General features: G+C 45.9%; 2 protein-coding genes across 5 annotated transcripts in view; one reads left to right on the forward strand and one right to left on the reverse strand.

Annotated features, from left to right (window-relative positions):
• CYFIP2 (cytoplasmic FMR1 interacting protein 2) overlaps positions 1-19,032 on the forward strand; it is a 134,302-nt gene that overhangs the window by 70,248 nt on the left and 45,022 nt on the right. For all 4 annotated transcript variants that reach the window (XM_061424174.1, XM_061424171.1, XM_061424172.1 and 1 more), the window contains 2 exons: positions 4,674-4,873; positions 6,127-6,214. In XM_061424174.1, coding sequence (XP_061280158.1) covers positions 4,674-4,873; positions 6,127-6,214 — 288 coding nt within the window. The remainder of the gene's footprint in view (positions 1-4,673; positions 4,874-6,126; positions 6,215-19,032) is intronic.
• Positions 6,214-11,101, reverse strand: FNDC9 (fibronectin type III domain containing 9). The gene is made up of 2 exons (XM_061424193.1): positions 10,955-11,101; positions 6,214-8,920 (listed from the first exon to the last, which is right to left on the reverse strand). The coding sequence occupies exon 2, from the start codon at positions 8,911-8,913 to the stop codon at positions 8,230-8,232; it is 684 nt and encodes a 227-aa protein (XP_061280177.1). The 5' UTR covers positions 8,914-8,920; positions 10,955-11,101; the 3' UTR covers positions 6,214-8,229.

A 19,032-nucleotide genomic window follows, 5' to 3' on the forward strand; every position in this document is an offset into this window, starting at 1 on the left:
GCAAGAGACCTGGGTTCAATCCCTGGATTGGCATGGAACCCACTCCACTATTCTTGCCAGGAGAATCCCCACGGACAGAAGAGCCTGGCGGGCCACAGTCCATGGGGTCATAAAGAGTCGGACACAACTGAGTGACTAAGCATAGCACAGCACACAGCCCCTGAATATGTATGCATAATGAAAAATACATAATCTCAATCTAATTGTGATTATATATCTAAATCGAATGGCTTTCAAAAATGAACAATGCTTTTCAAAAGCACCCAGAACATAAAAGACAAAGGGAAAACTGAAAACTATTAGAGATTTGAAAAGACAAGGAGACATGACCACTCAGAGAAATGTGGGATAAGACTTTCATGGAAAAACTGGTGAAATTTGAATAAGGTTTGTCATTTAGTTCATAGAATTGTATCAATGATAGTTTCCAACTTTAGGCAATTATACTATGATTATGTAAGAGGTTAACATTGGACAAACTAGATCAGGAATGTGCAGGAGGTCTACAGTAACAGCTTTTCTGTAAGTCTAAAGTTATTTCAAAATAAAAGGTATTTTTTAATGAACAAAGCAGTTTTTAAAAAAAGGATTAAGAACTAGGATTCTAGCATCAGAAAGACCTTGGGGTCCCAGTTCTGGTCTCGCCACTTACTAGCTGGGTGATCTTGGGTGAGTCACTTATCTTGTATAAAAACCTGTAGTACATGGAGGAAACATTAGAACCCACCTCATAGCCGTGTTCAAGGATGAAATGAGATACTGCCTGGAAAGAGCTTTGCATAGTCCCTTCCACTTGATGAAAATAGCTTATGAAGAAAGAGAGGAATATAGAAATTTTGAGCTGCCACAACTAAGACCCAGTGCAGCCAAATAAATAAAATGAATATTAAAAAAAAAAAAAGAAAAGAAATTTTGAGCTGCAAATGAGGCACTCTCAGGGTCGACTCTCAGCAGCATTTCCTAAGAGGACTTGACCCAGCTGCCGCAGCTCTGTCCTGGGTCACGGACTTTGAGAGACTGTGATACAGCACAAGTTCTTCTAGGAGATCTACTTTAAGACATGGGGTGTTTTTTCGCCAAATGTTAGCAGTGATTATGTCCAAGAGGTGGGATTTTTGCTTTTCTCTTCATTGTTTATCTCTATCTTGTAGTTTTCCAGAAATGAATGAGCATACCCTATGGCAAAACTGGTTTTAGTGTGTGGCGGGGTGTCCACGGCCTCTTCCCAGTCCTTGAAAGGCACTGAATGTTCTTTTAGCCAGGAACAAAATCAAAACAAGCAGTGAAAGCCTGAGTTTATCAGGTGAGGGCCACAGCCGCCAAGAGAGTAGCCCCAGTCCCTGAAGCCCATGAAGAGGAGAGCCAGGGATGCTGTCTCCTGGGGCGTCAGGAGGCCCCCACTGCCTTGGCTGAGAAGCTTCTGCCTCTTCTGAGAAACAAAGAAAGGAATGTGTTCCCCTCAGCCCTTCCCTCCACCTTGATGCCCAGCTGGGAGGATTGTAGCGATTTCATCAGTTAGTCGCCCTCCTCCTCTGCAGCTGAGCAAATAGATTCCCGAAGGGATCTGATGCCAGAGTTGAGAGCTGGCAGCCTGCAGTCTGTGTTTTGTTTAGGCTGCAGAGCATATTTGAAAATTTGAGCCAACATTTAACATTTGGTAGAATTCGAATAAAACTGCAGAAACCCCGGCAACGTCAGACCTGCCTTCACAGATGGCAACAATTGCCTAGACACCCCCATCAGCTGAGCTGTGCTGTCTTGGGCTTGCCACAGGCCTGGTGCACTTCCTTCATGGGATGACCTAGTGCCTGAGTTTGAGATCCCTTTTCTCTTGGCCCAGGCCACAGAGAAGGTGAAAGGCCAAGTGTGCGGACACCCGGGATTTCTGGTTCTCATGGAAAGCCCTTTCCTCTTCCTCGCATAAGTAGCCTATCGGGTGTTCTGTTTCCCCAGTGCTGCTTCTCTGTGTTGCCCCCCAGTAAACCGGCTTTACTCTGCAGAGCTGACCTCCTCTCTGAAGGCACATAGACCGCCCTTGGGGCCTTCTAAACCTCTGTGCCTTGATGCACTGAGCCCTGCACCCCCAGCAGGCAAGTGCCCTCTTCGGACTGAAAGGCTGAAAGAAACGGCTCATGCAAAACACCATTTGTATTGCGTAATAAAAACTCCCGTGGCATGGCGGAGGAAGTGGGCCTGCATTTCGAGCATCCCCATGTCAGCAGTTGAGAGCTCTCTTCTTCAGTCTCTGATGTGCATTTTTGAGGCCATTGAAATCACAGAATGGAAACTGTTTCCCAGTTTCTCATCTGCATCTGTCTTCATGGTAACAGGGCACCCCCATGTGCTACGGATACTTAGTGATCTTAGAAATAAACTCATCCACATTCATCGCATTTATTTATTTACTTACTTACCCATCCTAAATGACTAGGAACAAAGATGCCATCTGGCTAGCCAGGCCCCGAAAGATGGAAGCAGACAGCTGCTGATTCTGTATTTCTGCCCTTCGTATGTTTCACAGTGCACAATCACTGGAAACTTATTCTTCCAACTACCGTTCCAGAACTGAAATCCAGACTTTGGCCTTTTCCAAGAGATCAGAGGCTCTGCCATCACTTACCCCATTCCAATGCAGTAACAAACAATTGGATGCCATGACACAGCTGCTCCACCTTTATCCGGCAATGGCTCTCCACTTTGCCATGGACAGCCCAGCCCAGGCTCCCTCCTGCCCCAGCTTGTCTCACTCCAGCCAGTTAAGTCTGCAAACTTTGATCGGTAATGTGCCCCCAATTTAGAGCCACCGAATCTGAATTTAAGAGAGATGAAGCTCTAAGATTAGAAGTGTGGTCTGGTTCCACCACACTGTGGACCCCAACCAGAGTCAGAGGGGTCCTGTGTCTGATGAGAATAAAACTGAATCCCTGATGCAAGGCTTCCTCCTGTGACTGTAAACAGTTGGGCTCCATGTCCCAGGTCTTACAGCTGGCCCTCTGACTGCCCCAGCTCCTGGCCACACTCTGGGGAACAGCCACTGCCTATGTCCTTTTAGCTTTTATGTTGTAAAGCCATCTTTACTGTTCAAAGGACTTTCTCAGTAATTGCTTATTTATTCCAGGCAGCTGCATCCAAGGGCCAAATACACATGATTTGATTAGAAGACCTGGGAGCACATCCTAAACCCTGTTCTATATTCTCCTATGACCTTTATTGAGTGAGTTATTTCTCCCTCTGAGCTTCAGCCTACCCCTCCATGAAACAGGCAGTCATACCTATCACAAAAGATGGCTTAACCACTGCAATATAAGAGTGTTCCAGAGCATTATAGGGAGAAGGCAATGGCAACCCCCTACAGTACTCTTGCCTGGAAAATCCCATGGGTGGAGGAGCCTGGTAGGCTGCAGTCCATGGGGTCTTGAAGAGTCGGACACGGCTGAGCGACTTCACTTTCACTTTTCACTTTCATGCATTGGAGAAGGAAATGGCAACCCACTCCAGTGTTCTTGCCTGGAGAATCCCAGGGACAGGGGAGCCTGGTGGGCTGCCATCTATGGGGTCACACAGAGTCTGACACGACTGAAGCGACTTAGCAGCAGCAGCAGCAGAGCATTATAGAGGGAGTACTTTCTTTCTCTGCACAGGTTTGTGCTTTGATTCTCTTTGATAGCAATTCAGTGAAGAACTAAACCCAGCCCAAAGGATTTTACCTTCTTTTTACTTCCAAGCAAATGCAGTGACCTGCTATGTCTGGATATTATTATGGGACTCTGGTCCCATTCTCTGCCTGAAGGTGGCATTCCAGATGACCAGGGCCTATATACAGCTCATGCAAGTCCTTGGTCCATGGCTTGCAGCCAAACTTTTGCCAACATGTTTAACCAACCCCTGTTGTGACTGGGGGATGCAAGAGAAGTTGAGAAGAGGAAACACTGTGCCCGCAGCTGTTTTTTAAATTTCTATAGTATATAACAGTTAAGAATGTGAACATCAGAGCCCAGCTTCCTGGATTTGAAGCCGAGTTATGCACTTCTTAAAGCCCATTTTCTATATATATGTATAAGATAAGAACAGCCATCATGCTGACCTTATAAGGGGGTTTTGAGCATTAAGTGAGTTGACACATATTAAGTGCTTAGAATACTCCGTGGCATGTGTTAGGTTGAACCGTAAGAAATTACTAACATTGTATGGTGTTTGACATAAGAAACTAGTAGTCTCACATGGACCAACCTAGTGTTAAGTACTTACCAGGTGGTAGCTCCCTTGCTTGCTTTCTGCAGGATGGAGGTAGACCCTCAGTCATAGATGGACGGTCACAATTTTCTTTTACTTTACTTGCGTCACTCAGGGACAGGCGTTTTCCTTACCAGCATAGAAACTGGAAAGCAAGGAGTTGTGCTTTTCTCCCCAAGGGAGTGCAGACAAGGGATCTGCACGTGATCTGTGGTCCCCTTCTGGGTACAGGCATGCATTCTCCCTTGGCATGGTCTGGCACTTCCTTCATTCAAGGGAATGTTGCCACATAGTACTGCAGGAGTCCTAGTCCCCATACCAGCAGTTACGAGGTTGTCTGAGGGGCTCTTGCCTGCATGAAAGGCATCTGGCAGGTAGCTGTACTGGTGTGCAAGGCGTGTATGCAAGTCCTCAGCAGCCTCGGGCTCTCTCTCGGGCAGGAGCTGGAGTGGCTGCTGGAGATCAACCGGCTCACGCACCGGCTGCTGTGTAAACACATGACCCTGGACAGCTTCGATGCCATGTTTCGGGAGGCCAACCACAATGTGTCTGCCCCCTACGGCCGAATCACCCTGCATGTCTTCTGGGAGCTCAACTTCGACTTCCTTCCCAACTACTGCTATAATGGCTCCACTAACCGGTAAGGGAGTCTCAGTGCAAAGTGGCCTGGGGGTGCGGGGGTGCATGTGTGCTAAGTCACTTCCATCTTTGTGACCCTATGGACTGTAGCTCTCTGGGCTCCTCTGTCCATGGGTTTATCCAGGCAAGGATACTGGAGTGGGTTGCCATGCCTTCCTCCAGGGGATCTTCCCGACCCAGGGATCGAACCCTCATCTCTTATATCTCCTTAATTGGCAGGTGGCTTCTTTACCACTAGCACCACCTGGGGGCAGGGGCAGAAGCAGCCAACTCTCTCCTTCAGAGGAAGCTCTCTCAGTATCATCAGGGCCTGGCTCATAGCTAGCTTTGAATAAGTATGTGCCAGATGCAGGAAAGGGCCTGGGAAGAGTCCACGTTCTTAGCAAGATGGACTTCCAGTTCTCTAAAGATCTGGGGCTTTCAATCCTCTTGAGCAGAGATCTGCCAACTCCAGCCCACAAGTCAACTCTAGTTGTCAACTGTTTTTGTTCAACCCATGAGCTAAAAATGGTATTGATATTTTTAAGTGGCTAGGGAAACCAAAATCCAAAGAAGAATTATAATTTGGTGACAAGTGGAAATTATTTGACATTCACAAAGTTTATTGGAATTCTGCCATCCGTGCTCATTCATTTACAGTTGTTTATGGGCACTCTCATGCTACAGCAGAACTGAGTCGTTGCAACAGAGACCATCTGGCTTGCAAAGCTGAACATATTTGCTATCTGGGGCTTTATAGAAAGAGTTTGCAGCACCCTACTCTTGAGGAAACCAAACTGGGTGAAGGCCCCTGGAAAAGGCTGTGCTCAGGCTCAACCTATTCTCAGCTTTCTTGACCACTGTTCTCACCAGCTGTAAGCCCAGAGTCAAGCCTGTGAACCTGGACTACTGTGTTCCCATTTGTTCTTTGCGACCCCGTGGACTGTAGCCCACCAGGCTCCTCTGTCCTTGGGGATTCTCTAGGCAAGAATACTGGAGTGGGTAGCCATACCCTCCTCCAGGGGTCTTCCCAACCCAGGGATTGAACCCAGGTCTCCCGCATTGCAGGCAGATTCTTTAACCATCTGAGCCACCAGGGATGCCCTTATGAAAAGGAGACAGGGGTTAAATGGGAGTTTGTCACAAGAAGTGTATAGGCAACCGCCTAAGAAACAGTGTGGTTGCCCCTGGTCAGAAAGGGCTCCCGCTCTGTAATCCGTGAAGAATAATATTAGGACCCAGTTAACTCCTTCCCCATCTCTTTTCTCCTACTAGTTTTGTCCGAACTGCCATTCCTTTCACCCAAGAACCGCAGAGAGATAAACCTGCCAACGTCCAGCCTTATTACCTCTATGGGTCCAAGGTGAGTGGTCTTGCCTGTGTCCTACTTCTGAGAGGACTAGTGAGCAAAAGCAAATAGGAAAGTATTCCCCGAATCAGAAAGGCAAGAAGTGTGGAGATAAAGAGGCAGCAGTGAGGTCCAGGAAGAAACAACTATGAATATATTCATCTTTATTTGTTCACAACTAGCAAGACTGGGGGTGAGCGCAGACCTGGCAGGGCTGGGTTCTGGGTGGGAATGGGGAAACAGGTGAGAGGGTCTCCTTGTCTTGGCATCACATCTCCTCCTGTTCTCGGTTGATTCACTGTCATATCGTCCTGCAATTCTGGGATTTTGTGCTCCATAACTATGAAGGATTTGCAGCCAGGAAGCAGTTGGGAAGGTGGAACTTTGAAGGAAATCCCAGATGGCCAAAACTACCTCTGAGAGGTCTCGTCCTGTCTCTTTGCTGCTTGGATCACAATGCCGATCCTGACACTAATGAAGCCTCCCAGGCAGTGTCTGTTCTGGACCTTCAGTCCTTTGCCAGTTGTTAAACAGACATTCCTTAAGCCCTAGAACATGCTGGGCAGGGTCTCCATGCTGGAGATTTAGCAGAGACTGAAGCAGACGCATCTCCACCCTCCTCCAGTTCTGTTTCCACCCTGGGGGGTGAGCATAGGGGATCACCCTTCACACAGATTCACCAACACCTTGACGTATGTAGGAGATTAGCCTGCAGGCTAATCTTAGCCTGCAGGTTTGTGTAGGAGAACACCATGGAAAGAGTGCAGAAACAGCTAAAAAGCTTAGGTTCTTTTTTGTGATGGATGAAAAATGGCCACCTCTGACCCCATTTTTCACAACATAAGCACAGATGGACTTAGAAGAAGTAACTGGATAAGTGTAACCTGGTTAGACAAGGCGCTCCTCTAGGTATGGGAGCCCTAGTTTGGGAAGGTAAGGAACAAAGATGAGTGCCCATCACTCGGGCCTGAAGGTGGGAAGGTGGGGCTTAGAAAGTCTTAGGCTGATGCTGAGACAGAGCAGGTGTCTCCTCCAGAGCAGCCAGTCTGGTCAAGGCTGCTCTCTCAAGGCACCCTTCCAGACAGCCTTGTGGATAGTTCACAGGCATGGCATGAATCAATAATGGCTCACAAAGGGACTCCCTTTTCTATTCTCTTTTAAACCTTGATGATGATATCAAGGAGCAAGTCTTGAGTTGGTGTCAAAATGTCTTTAATAGCTCTCCAATAATTGCTAATCTCCCTTTTTATCAAAGAGAGCAGGCCCTAAGCTTAGAGTCCTTAGACAGTAATAGTATCCAAGTCAAATTTAGTATGATTTTGTTTTCATTCTGCTTATTAGGTCTCTTTTCTTCTATTTATTATAGCAGAAGTGTGCTGGCTTTTCATTTGGGGAATAACATGGGTTTCCTTTTAAAATAAGTTTTTTAAATGACTCAATATAAAGAAAATGCATTGTTAATAATAGTACGGTTAGTCTGTGGGTTAAAAAAAAGTGAAGACGGGGTACAGGTGGTGTGCAATTGGCTGAATTAGAGTATTTTGGTATGCAAAATACTCTAGAGCAAAGTTTCTCACATCTTTCCAAAATAATCCCCCCACTGCTGTAACAGCAAAGGAGCCTGGACATTTGCCTCAGCTGACTGAAAGTTTAACTAAAGAGCCTATCTTCAATTAACAATTTCCTTGAAGTGTGTTTTATTTCAGTCATGTCAGTTTCCATTTCTAACCCATAATATACTAATGGTTGTTTTAATTTTAAAATAATGCTTTTATTTTCTAACTGAGCCCTGCTGCTCTAGATGGATCCTCCTAAGAGATGGCATCTTCCTCCCCTTGCCCACCATGGGGGTATGTGTTTTCCAACTTGAAAGGCTTTGTCAAAGGGCACTCATCCAACCAAGTAGTTCACAAGAGCTCAGTCATTTGAGGGAAGATGAGTGGGTAGTCTACAGATGCATTTTTACAGGAGACCTATTGCATGGAGGCCTTTAAGCTACATGGTGTGGGCTGCCTCCTCCCCACCTCTCACTACCCAAAACGAGGCAATACAGCCTGACCATCTCCCTCCCTCTGCAAGGCACCCGCATCGGGGGCATGCTGGCCAGCTTCCACTGCTGCAGCTTCAGCTTCTGGTTCTGCATCTTCTCCAGAGTTTTTGTGTGGCAGCTCCACCAGGGGGAGCCCCTGCAGGCCTTCCTCCCCCTGACCTAGCCCCGGGGCCTCCTCTGGCCATCTCACCAACCCATTGGCTTCCTCCATGTGGCCGGCTCTGTAAGACCATCGAGGTTCGTGGCACCGGATGCACCAGAACTGGAGGCAGATGAAGGCTAAGACTGCTGTGAAGCAGGCCAGCAGAATGGCCATCAGCACCCAGAGCGAGATCTGGGGGTCCACCAGGGAGCTTCCAGCGGCCAGTGGAGTCTTATCCAGGGTGTGGAACATGGTGCAGTAGTGCCTGTAGGGGAAGAGGATCTTCTTGCAGCTGATGCACAGGAAGTAGAGTGTGGAAGGGGTGAGGTGTTCCAGCACCACGGAGCTGATTGTTCGAGGCACCTTCTCCTCGTGGTGGAAGCTGTAGCGAAGATAGCCAGAGAAGATGCTGTTCCAGTTGGGCCTATACATAATATGGTAATAGTCCTCCAGGCAGGGCTCCGAGGACGACCAGGAAATGATGGCTCCTGTATAAGAAACGTTCCCAACCTTGATGTTCATCACGATTCTGAAACCAGAATCAAAGTGAAGAGTGACATGTCCTCATTTAAGTGTTGATTTATGATAATCACAGCCACCATGCATTGAGTATTCAACATGGAGACTAATATTGCCCCCGTTTAACAGACTGAGAGATGGAGGCCAAGAGGTGACAATACTCAGCTGGGCATAGCCGAGGAATGGCAGAACCACAGTTCAGATCAGGGCCATCTCATGCAAGCCGGGCTTGCAGGCCTAGGAAAGATGCACCCAGATCCCCCAGCCCCATGCTGCCCTGTCTCAGAATCCTTAAATAAATCCTTAAATGGTTCCCAAACCTTAAAAAAAAAGGAAGAGGGAGAAGAAAAAGGAATGAAGGAGAAGCAAGCACAGCCTCAGGGTCCCCGTGTTAGTCACCATGGGCCTGTGACCTCCAAGCCAGATGATTGTTTCACCTAAAATTTCCCTGTAGACCTCCTGTTTCTGCCCCAAGTGCTGTGAGTTCATTCATCTAGAACATTCTGGCCACTGTGTTTTTAGCCTCACAGTTCTGTTGCCCATGGTGAGAGGCGCTTTGCGTCAGTCACTCAGGGACAGCTCATTTCTCCCCAAAGCCTCTGATCGTGTTTTGTCCATTTGTTTGCTTTTTTCAGAGCGGAATTACCCAGGAAATTAGTTTCGCAGGTCAAGATAATCAGCTCCAAATACCAGCAGAGCTGCTCCTATTTGATACTGCTGGTTCTGTGACTGTTAACGGTGGTAATCACCAGCCACAGTTAGCGAGCAGTTGCTATGTCACAGGTCATGCTAGAAGCTCAACATACTGTAACAAATATGCTTTATTCATCACAACCTTTGAACTAGATTCCCGTTTTACAGACGAACAATCTAAGAGAAGCCATTATCTAACAAGACCCAAAGCCACATAACCTCTGGATTTCCAGGTTTAGTAGTAGAATGTTATCAGAAAATGAAGTGCTGGTACTAAGACTGGGTTGCCGCTTTTTCCAACACATCAAATGATCCCTCTTCTGACTGCCTCCCTCTCACTTTGGTAAGAGTTCATCATCTTCAAGCTTTTTAGTTTCTTTTTAATTCTGTGTATTTGGGAGAATTCAGCTCTTCTCCGCTGAATTGCCCTTGAGCTAAAATTCTAGAGACAGCCATAGTCAACCTGTGTATGTTCATAGATAGGTATCACCCAGCCCAGTCCTCTGCCCCTACTCTCTCTTATGAAAGATAGAGGTTTCATTTCTGATTGCAGCAGCATAGTTAAGAAAACAAAAAACAAAAAAAACAGTTGATCAGATTTTAACCTGAATTGGATACTAAGCCAGACTGGTTCCTCATGAGCTGCTTTCTCTCCTCCCTGCCTCCCTCCAACCTCCTATTCTCATGCCCTTGCTCCTAGAGGAAGTAAGGTGCAGAAAGGTGCCCGGCAGTGAGTGATCTTCAGTGCTTGATTTTCTTATCTAAAGATGACAGTAAACTATAATGCTCAGGAAGAGGAATGAGTTCCTTGCCATTTGGCTGGAAATGTTTTCCCAGAAAAATGGGGAATTAAAGGGAGGAGGCAGGGGTGCGCAGATCCCTCCAGGAAGAGAGTCTTTTGCAGAGGAGACTGAGTACCTGTGCTCCCTCCGTGGGTCTCCTTCTCAAACACACCCGTCCACGCCGTCCCAATACCTGCCACGTCTCTACAAATATACTTCCGACCACAATGAAAAGAGCTTAATTCATTACTTGTGCTACAGAGGCAATAGCCCTCATAAACCCTTCCATCAGGAGTGATTGGGAATCCTGTTTCTTGTCATGAATCTCTCACATCTGCACTGGCTGTCTTTGCAGGCTGAGTTTTCTACAGCAGACATTTTAAAAAGCTTTCTGTCAAGATGTGGCATTCACAGCTTTTAGGATTAGATGTCTCCCTGTATTTGTTCTTCTGTCTCTCAATCCCCCCTATTTTTAGCTACTCATATTACCATTGCCTGAATCTCCTCCAAGCAGAGTATGAAAAGAAAAGCCATTTCCATTCCGAAGAAGAGCCATGTATGTCCCTTACCTGATGCTTGCAGTGATCTGGTTATTAGGCACCCCTCAGAGGCAGAGTGGATCAGAGCCCAAGGATGCTGCCTTCTCCCCTCCTCTGCTCTGGACTCTCTGGGCTCTCCTTGATGTCTCTCTCACCACTGTCTGAGTAATTGCACTGTCGCCCCCAATGCTCACATTATTCATGTCTTCAGATCAGCATCATTCACCATGGCAACCAGCAGGCATCTGTACGCACGATGTTTCAGTCTGGAAAGGCTTCTGCTCATTGAGAGGAGCTCTGATTCCTTCAGCCGAAAAAAAGGCAAACAGTCCTCTCCATGTTGATCCTCAGAATGAAACTAATTCCTCAAAGGCCCCTAAATTATCTCTCTAATAAGCTAGTTATCATTTTTATCCCTCATCCAGACCTTCTTTGGACAGTGGTTTCAAAGGCAAAGATGCCATTCTCTGTTTTCCTGCAAGTAAAGATATGATTACCTCCTCATCCCCTCCCAACCCAACCCACCGCCACTCCACCTCTGCGTCCTCTTATTTCTTTATTCTTGTCTCCTGAGGCTTTACCCAGTTACATGACATTGGTCAAGATGCTTTTATTCTCTGGGCCTCAGTTCATTATCTGTAAGACTAATGGCTTGGGCTGGATCCAGATATCAGATAGAAAACATGAGTACCATCCCTGCCCCAGTCCTGAGCCCACATGAGGCATGCTTGCTAAACCATCAGGACACTTGTCCTGAGTTGGTTTGAGTGTTCCCCATCCTCAACCCACCAAATTCAGGTCTGCCTAGAACCTCAGAATGTGACCTTTGTTGGAAGTTGAGACTTTGTGGTAATTAGTTAAGGACCTAGATGTGTTATCACCCTGGATTTAGGGTGATTCCAGTGATTGGTGTCTTTATAAGAGAAAGGAAAGTGGGAGTTATGCACAGAGAGAGGCAAAGGGCAGAAGCCCATTGAAGCAATGCTGCCAGAAGCCAGGAGGAACTGGAAGATGCAAGGAAGCCTTCTCCCCTGGAGCTTTCAGAGGGAGCTCAGCCCTATCGGCCCCTTGATTTCAGGCCTCCAGAACTGTGAGTGATTAAATTCCTAATGTTTGAAGCCATCATGTTTCTGGTAATTTCAGCAGCCCTTGCTCAGATGGATCTAGGCCTGAATCATATAAAACAATAATAAAACACAAGCTAGGTGTTTTTAAAAAGTCATCTTTTTTCTTCTTGGTTTTTGGCCAAAGTATCCAAGTGAACCCACGAAGGTCTCCTTTTGATTCACATCAGTGATAATCAAAAAGTTATAAAAGCTGCCCAGTGAGTCACAGACCCTGCCCAGGCCAAGGGTCTGAGACATGGGGTGTCGGGATGCCAGGTGTCCATCAATTAGACACTCGCTCTGTGCTTCCTGTGGTATTCAATCTTCCCAGGTGTCTGGCTGGACTCTGCTGTGATGCGTGCTAACGGTGAGTCCCTGCAGAGCATCACAGCATCCTCCCCAGATAGGCCAGTGCAGTAGTTTGTAGATGCCTTTTGAAAAGGTTATTTTGAGGAGAATAAAAATACCAGAGTTAGGGGACCTGTGGAGCGACAAGATGAAGCTCAAGCCTTTGCCACCAAAAACGAGAATTTATTTTTAATGCTCCTGGATGGCATTTTTCACCCTGAGCTTTTTATTTGAGAAGCTGAGACACTGGGAGAATGTGAGGTCTAGATGTCCTCTTGGTTCACAGATCCCGAGAGAAGGAAAGGTTTCCCCAGGCCGGGGGACTGATGAGTGGCAGAGCCAAGTGGGGAGTCCGGGTCCAGGGAACCCTGACTCCAAGGCCAGGGCTCATCCTGCTCCCTTGGGTCGTCACCATTCATCAGCAGCACCCAGAGCACCCAGTGAGCCCTTGTGGGTAGACAGGTCACATGAGGACACTTGACTCAGGAGATCGCACCCAGCCAAGCTCCTCACTGTCTCCACCTTCAGGGTAAAGTCACCCTTCTGCAGTCACCCGAATGGTGGCCTCTTCAGCTCTCAGGCCTGGGGGCCTCTGGCTGGTTTACACCAGCAGTAAGTCACTACAGAGGAAACCAGCCAAAAGCAGGGTCCCTGCTCCCTCCCTGAAGGTGGCAGTGAAGGGATAGTTGAGAGGGCATGCCCTGGCCCCAAAACTGATTGCCACCCGGAGGCTGAAGACCCCAGGCTAGGTTCAAATCCTGCCTCTATGGCCTTGGACAAATTTTCTGACTGTCCTAGGCCTTGGTTAACTCTTCTGTAAAAGGCAAATATTAATACGACCTGCTTGATGATGTTGGAGCAGTGAGATGAACCCATCTCTGTAGTGCTGGGCTTAGGAATAGTGAGTGAGTGAAGTCGCTCAGTCGTGTCCGACTCTTTGCGACCCCATGGCTCTTACTATTTAGAAGACAAGGTCCATGGACACGAGCCATTGCCTAAGTTGGCTATAGCTTCATCCAGAGGCTGTGATGGACAAGGTGTGCCATCTGCATGATGCTTCCTTCCCTCTTTCTCTCCTTAAAACAGCTATATTTTAAAAATGTGTTAAAAAGTATCAAAAAGTTCAAAGACAATAGTCAAACACAAACTACTCAGAAATAACCACTGAGAACATTTTGGTGTGTTTTACATGTTTTTTTCTCATTTTACCCATGGGGAACTTTTTGAGGTAGGCCCTCTTACCATCATTGTATAAAGGGAGAAACTGAGGCTCAGAGGGATTAACTGACTTGACAAGTATCACAAAGCTAGGCGGTGGCAGAGCAGGTCCCTGCACTGAGGTCTGTTGGTCCAGACCCCAAGCTCCCAGCCGGCCTCTTTGATGCCGATCTCCCCTTTGGGCCGACCTTCAGTCAGTAGTGGTCAACAGTAGCTCTTTGCCTTGTGGTTGACTTCTCCGAGAGCTGGGGACAGGACTTTGCAATTTGGTGGATTCCAGGGTGATGGGAACAGGCAAGGAACTAAAAGATCTCATAGGGAATATGCAGTCACCTGAAAGTAGCAGGTAGAAGCAGGGAGAAAATCAGCTACATTTGAGAAATACAGTCCACAGGTGTTTCCTCTTCCAGAGTCTGGAGTCCAGGTTCCCCTGCTTAAGAGCTGTGTCACTTAGGGTTGGGTTCAGTTCAGTTCAATTCAGTGGCTCAGTCATGTCCGACTCGTTGCGACCCCATGAATTGCAGCACGCCAGGCTTCCCTGTCCATCACCAACTCCCGGAGTTCACTCAAACTCACATCCATCGAGTTGGTGATGCCATTCAGCCATCTCATCCTCTGTCGTCCCCTTCTCCTCCTGCCCCCCATCTCTCCCAGCATCAGAGTCTTTTCCAATGAGTCAACTCTTCACATGAGGTGGCCAAAGTACTGGAGTTTCAGCTTTAGCATCATTCCTTCCAAAGAACACCCAGGACTGATCTCCTTTAGAATGGACCGGTTGGATCTCCTTGCAGTCCAAAGGACTCTCAAGAGTCTTCTCCAACACCACAGTTCAAAAGCATTAATTCTTCGGCGCTCAGCTTTCTTCACAGTCCAACTCTCACATCCATACATGACCACTGGAAAAACCATAACCTTAACTAGACGGACCTTTGTTGGCAAAGTAATGTCTGTGCTTTTGAATATGCTATCTAGGTTGGTCTTGAAGAAAGTAGGGAAAACCACTAGACCATTCAGGTATGACCTAAGTCAAAATCCTTATGATTATACAGTGGAAGTGAGAAATAGATTTAAGAGACTAGATCTGATAGAGTGCCTGATGAACTATGGATGGAGGTTCATGACACTTAGGGTTAGGGTTAATATTAAATGTAAAAAGCCTTTAGCAACTGGTCACCAAAATTAGTATATGGGTCAAAACATTAAAAAAAATGTTATTCTCTAAGTGAATTGTAGAGTTCTATCATAAAACAGCCTCCCAAGTGATATAGATTGTGGCACAAATAATTTCTTAAATTATACCAATAACTTCTCAATTGTGTTTTGGTCTTTGGAGATTGGTGGTGTGATCTTTGTTTGATTTGGTTGTTGGTGTCTAAACAGTGCCCCAGTGTGAGCCTTGATTTGACCTCAGAGAAATTCATTCTACGCTTGCAGCGCCTCTCCATGAAGCCATAGTCCTTGGGGTCTAGAAACCAGGGCTTTGCTGCAGCAGGCTGGGTGCATCTCAGCCTGCTCCATACCTGGGCGCCAGCACTTCACATGGGGCCCGAGCATGGGAATCTGCCTTGGCCCCACAACACCATCAGCACCCAACTTCCTGCCCCTACCCTGCTATCTTATCTGTGTGGCACCTCTCCCAGGCTATACAACATTATTTATCCCCCAGTCCAGAAGAATTTTGTTATTTTGGCAGTTGGTAGATATGGCAGAATATCATCTTGTATTTCACTGCAGGAGAGTCACTTCACTTCACTTGGGCTTTCTGACTTTCCTTAAGGTTTTTTTTTGGTTGCATTGAGTCTTCGTTGCTGTGCATGAGCTTTCTCTAGTTGCGGCGAGTGGGGACTACTCTTCATTGCAGTGCATGGGCTTCTCCTTGCAGTGGCTTCTCTTGTTGCAGAGCATGGGCTCTAGGGCATGCCAACTTCAGTAGTTGTGGCTCGTGAGCTTAGTTGACCTGAGGCATGAGGAATCTTCCCAGACCAGGAATTGAACTCATGTCCCCTGCACTGGCAGATGGATGCTTTTTTTTCTTTTTTTTAAATGACACACACATATTATTTATTGTAACATTATTGGACAGTATTTCTCAGAGAAAATCCAGTGATGATAACATAGATAATCAAGATAAATATCATTTGATAGATAATAAGCAAACACAGGTGATCATGTATATATACTCTAGGAAAAGGAAATTAGGGGAAATACTCTTAAAAGTGAATATGAAGTGTAAGATTTACTTTTTACTATTGTCTACTTTTTAGTTTATATTTATTTTTAATTGATTGATGATTGCTTTGCAATATTGGTTTGATTTCTGCCATACATCAGTATGAATTAGCCATAGGTGTACATATGTCTCCTCCTTTTTGAACCTCCCTCACACCTCCCACCCACTCCCACCCCTTTAGGTTGTTACCAAGCCCCGGTTGAGTTCCCGGAGTCATACAGCAGATTCCCATTGGCTATCTATTTACATATGTTAGTGTATATGCTTCCATGCTACTCTCTCCATTCATCTCACCCTCTCCTTCTTCTCCCCGGCCCTTGTCCATAAGTCTGTTCCCTATGTTTGCATCTCCACTGCTGCCCTGCAAATAGGCTGATCAAAGCATCTTTCTAGATTCCATAGATATGCATTAAGATACAATATTTGTTTCTCTCTTTCTGACTTACTTCACTCTGTATAATAGGCTCTAGGTTCATCTACCTCATTAGAACTGACTCAAATGTGTTCCTTTTATGGCTGAGTAATATTCCATTGTGTATATGTACCACAACTTCTTTATCCATTCATCTGTTGATGGACATCTAGGTTGCTTCCATGTCCTAGCTATTGTAAATAGTGCTGGCAGGCAGGTTCTCAACCACTGGACCACCAGGGAAGTCCTTCACTTGGGCTTTAATCCTCTGCTAAATGGGGATGATTGTACCTGCATTACCTGGTCTCAAAGGCTGCTTATGGCCCCCAGAGATACCAGATCCTAATCCTAGACCTGGAAATGTTGCTTTATTTGGGAAAACGGTTTTGCAGATATGATCAAGTAAAGAATCTTGAGATGGGAGTATTATCCTGGTTTACCAGGACAAGTCCTAAAGGCCATCACTAGTGTCCTCATAATAGAGAGGCAGAGGAAGGCTACACACACAGAAGAGAAGGCCAGATCTCAGCAGAAGGATTTGAAGATTGCCATTAGTGATGCAGCCACCACCCAAGGAATGCTGACAGCCAGCAGAGCTGGAAGAGGCAACGAACGGATTCTTGCCTCAAGCATCTAAAGGGAGTGTGGCTGTGCTGATTTTGACATTGGCCCAGTGATACTGATTTTGGGTTATGACTTCCAGACCTATGAGAATAAACTTCTGTTGTTTTAAGCCATAAGATTTATGGTAATTTGTTACAGCAGCCATGGAGAAACAAATACAACTGGGCAATTACAAGGGAATTATGTAAAAACATTCATGAACAGGGAATTATGATACACTTGTGTATCATCTTATGAGTACAGAATTTTTAAAAAGCAGCATCACTGGTTTCCTCCAAAAAACTTTTGGCAACTCTAGGTATTGTCGTGTTGATAGGGTATCTCAGAACAGGAGGGTTTGGTTCCTGTTCTCCCTCTTGCCTTCTCCAAAAGACTTTATTCATGGGATAGAAAACAGGAGAAGAGTTATTTCTTAAGGTCTGTACTTGGATCTTTCAAACCCTGAGCCGAGAAGACCAAAAGGACACCCTGATGTTGGAGAACCAGCCCTATGGCTCACCAGACGTCAAAAAGGGACAGACAGACATGAGCACTTTTACTCACGCCCTCCAATGGATTTGAACCTGTAACTTAGGATTTATCAGTTCTTTCAATCATCTCATTCTGTGGTCTTCCCAACAAGGATGCCATTACTGTTTTATTCATTTACCTGAATCCTCATTTACCTGCAGGTTTTAGAGTAAAGCTCCAGCTCTCTCCCTCCCTGAATTAGAGAGCTATGTTTGTGTTGGCTGATGGCATTCAAATTGCTCAAGGGACATTAGAGAAATTGTAAGTAAAACAGGAAATTAGAAACAGTTTTAATTCCTCTTGGGATCTCTGAAAACAGCAATTGTGATTCCAGAAAGCAGAGATGCAAATTGCTTGCAAATTTGATTTGCCAAATAAACAAGCTTCCCTGTTTGGAGTGGTTGGTCTTGTTTATCATCTGGTGAAGATAGACACTTGATGACTAAAAGTCCATCTACAACACTTCTGGATGGTTAAATGGTAGCTTTTATGTTATGAATATTTTACCACAAGTTTTTTTTAAAGTCCATTTATAGAGATATTACAGTTCCCAGAATCTGCCAGATCAACTCAGCATTTTTTCTCTCCTTAAAATGCTATTTCACTTTTAAACAAATATGCATATATATCACACATTGATATTATGGCTCCAATTCCTGAATCAGGCTTATTTCTTGAGATCTCATAAAGGTATCTATTCTGAGCAAGATGGTTTTAACCAAGCTTAATTTTAAGCAAGACATCCTAAACAAGGTACATAGTTTCTAAAGGCACGTAGTTTCTAAATGCAGGCATTGATTGTAGCCCAAGTCAGTTAGCAGGATTGGTTCTATATAAGAGATCTGTAGCAAGTTTCCAATGTCTCAAGTCATGTTGCATTCCTGTTTTTCCTTGCCAAACTTCAGAAAATGCCCCGGCTCCAATATTCCCACATTTTCTCAATAGGGCCCAGCCTCCTACTGAACCAGCAGGTCAGATGGGTGCCCTGTGGGTGTGTGTGTGTGCATGTACTTCCTAGCATGCGTGTGTGTGTTTCCTCCTGCATGGGTGTGGTGTGTTGGGGTAGGGGCCAGCGGTTGGGGAATGTGGGGACCTTGTTCACTTAGAAGGAGGATTTGAATTCTGCTCATTTCATGCTAGTCCTTCCTGAGCTTGGGCCATCAACTGAGGCCTGAATGGTCCAGACCAGAATCCAAGAGTAATAGAGGAATGTCAACAAGAGGCCTCCTGTGTGTGGGTTTGTAAGGGGGGGATTATTTTTTCGGCCCTGTGTGTGATTAAACAATTCCAAAATTATTCTTCTCTGCTTAGAACTCTGGAGAGAGCTGCTAAAGGGTTCCATCTACCCAACTACATTTTTATTTGTGCTTGCCAGGAAGTGCCAAGGGAAACTTGTGTTAGAAGCTCCTTGGGTGGGAGTGGCGGCTAAGGAGGCTGCTAAGAAGGATGAGCACAGGGAAGACCGCAGTGGAGCTTGCACCTGTGGGGGGAGTTAGCAGCACATCTATTCCCACCCTCTGTCCCAGGCAGAGCAACCTCCTGTGTCACATGTCTCAGTCTCCGCTCAGTGCAGTCTGTTGTTGGACAGCTCCTATTTTTATCATGTTCCAAATATTGAGCAAAACCTGCATTTTTTTTTTTTTTTTGGTATCTTCCATCA

The sequence above is a fragment of the Bos javanicus genome, chromosome 7 (genome assembly GCF_032452875.1).
Source record: "Bos javanicus breed banteng chromosome 7, ARS-OSU_banteng_1.0, whole genome shotgun sequence".
Classification (NCBI taxonomy): Eukaryota; Metazoa; Chordata; class Mammalia; order Artiodactyla; family Bovidae; genus Bos; species Bos javanicus.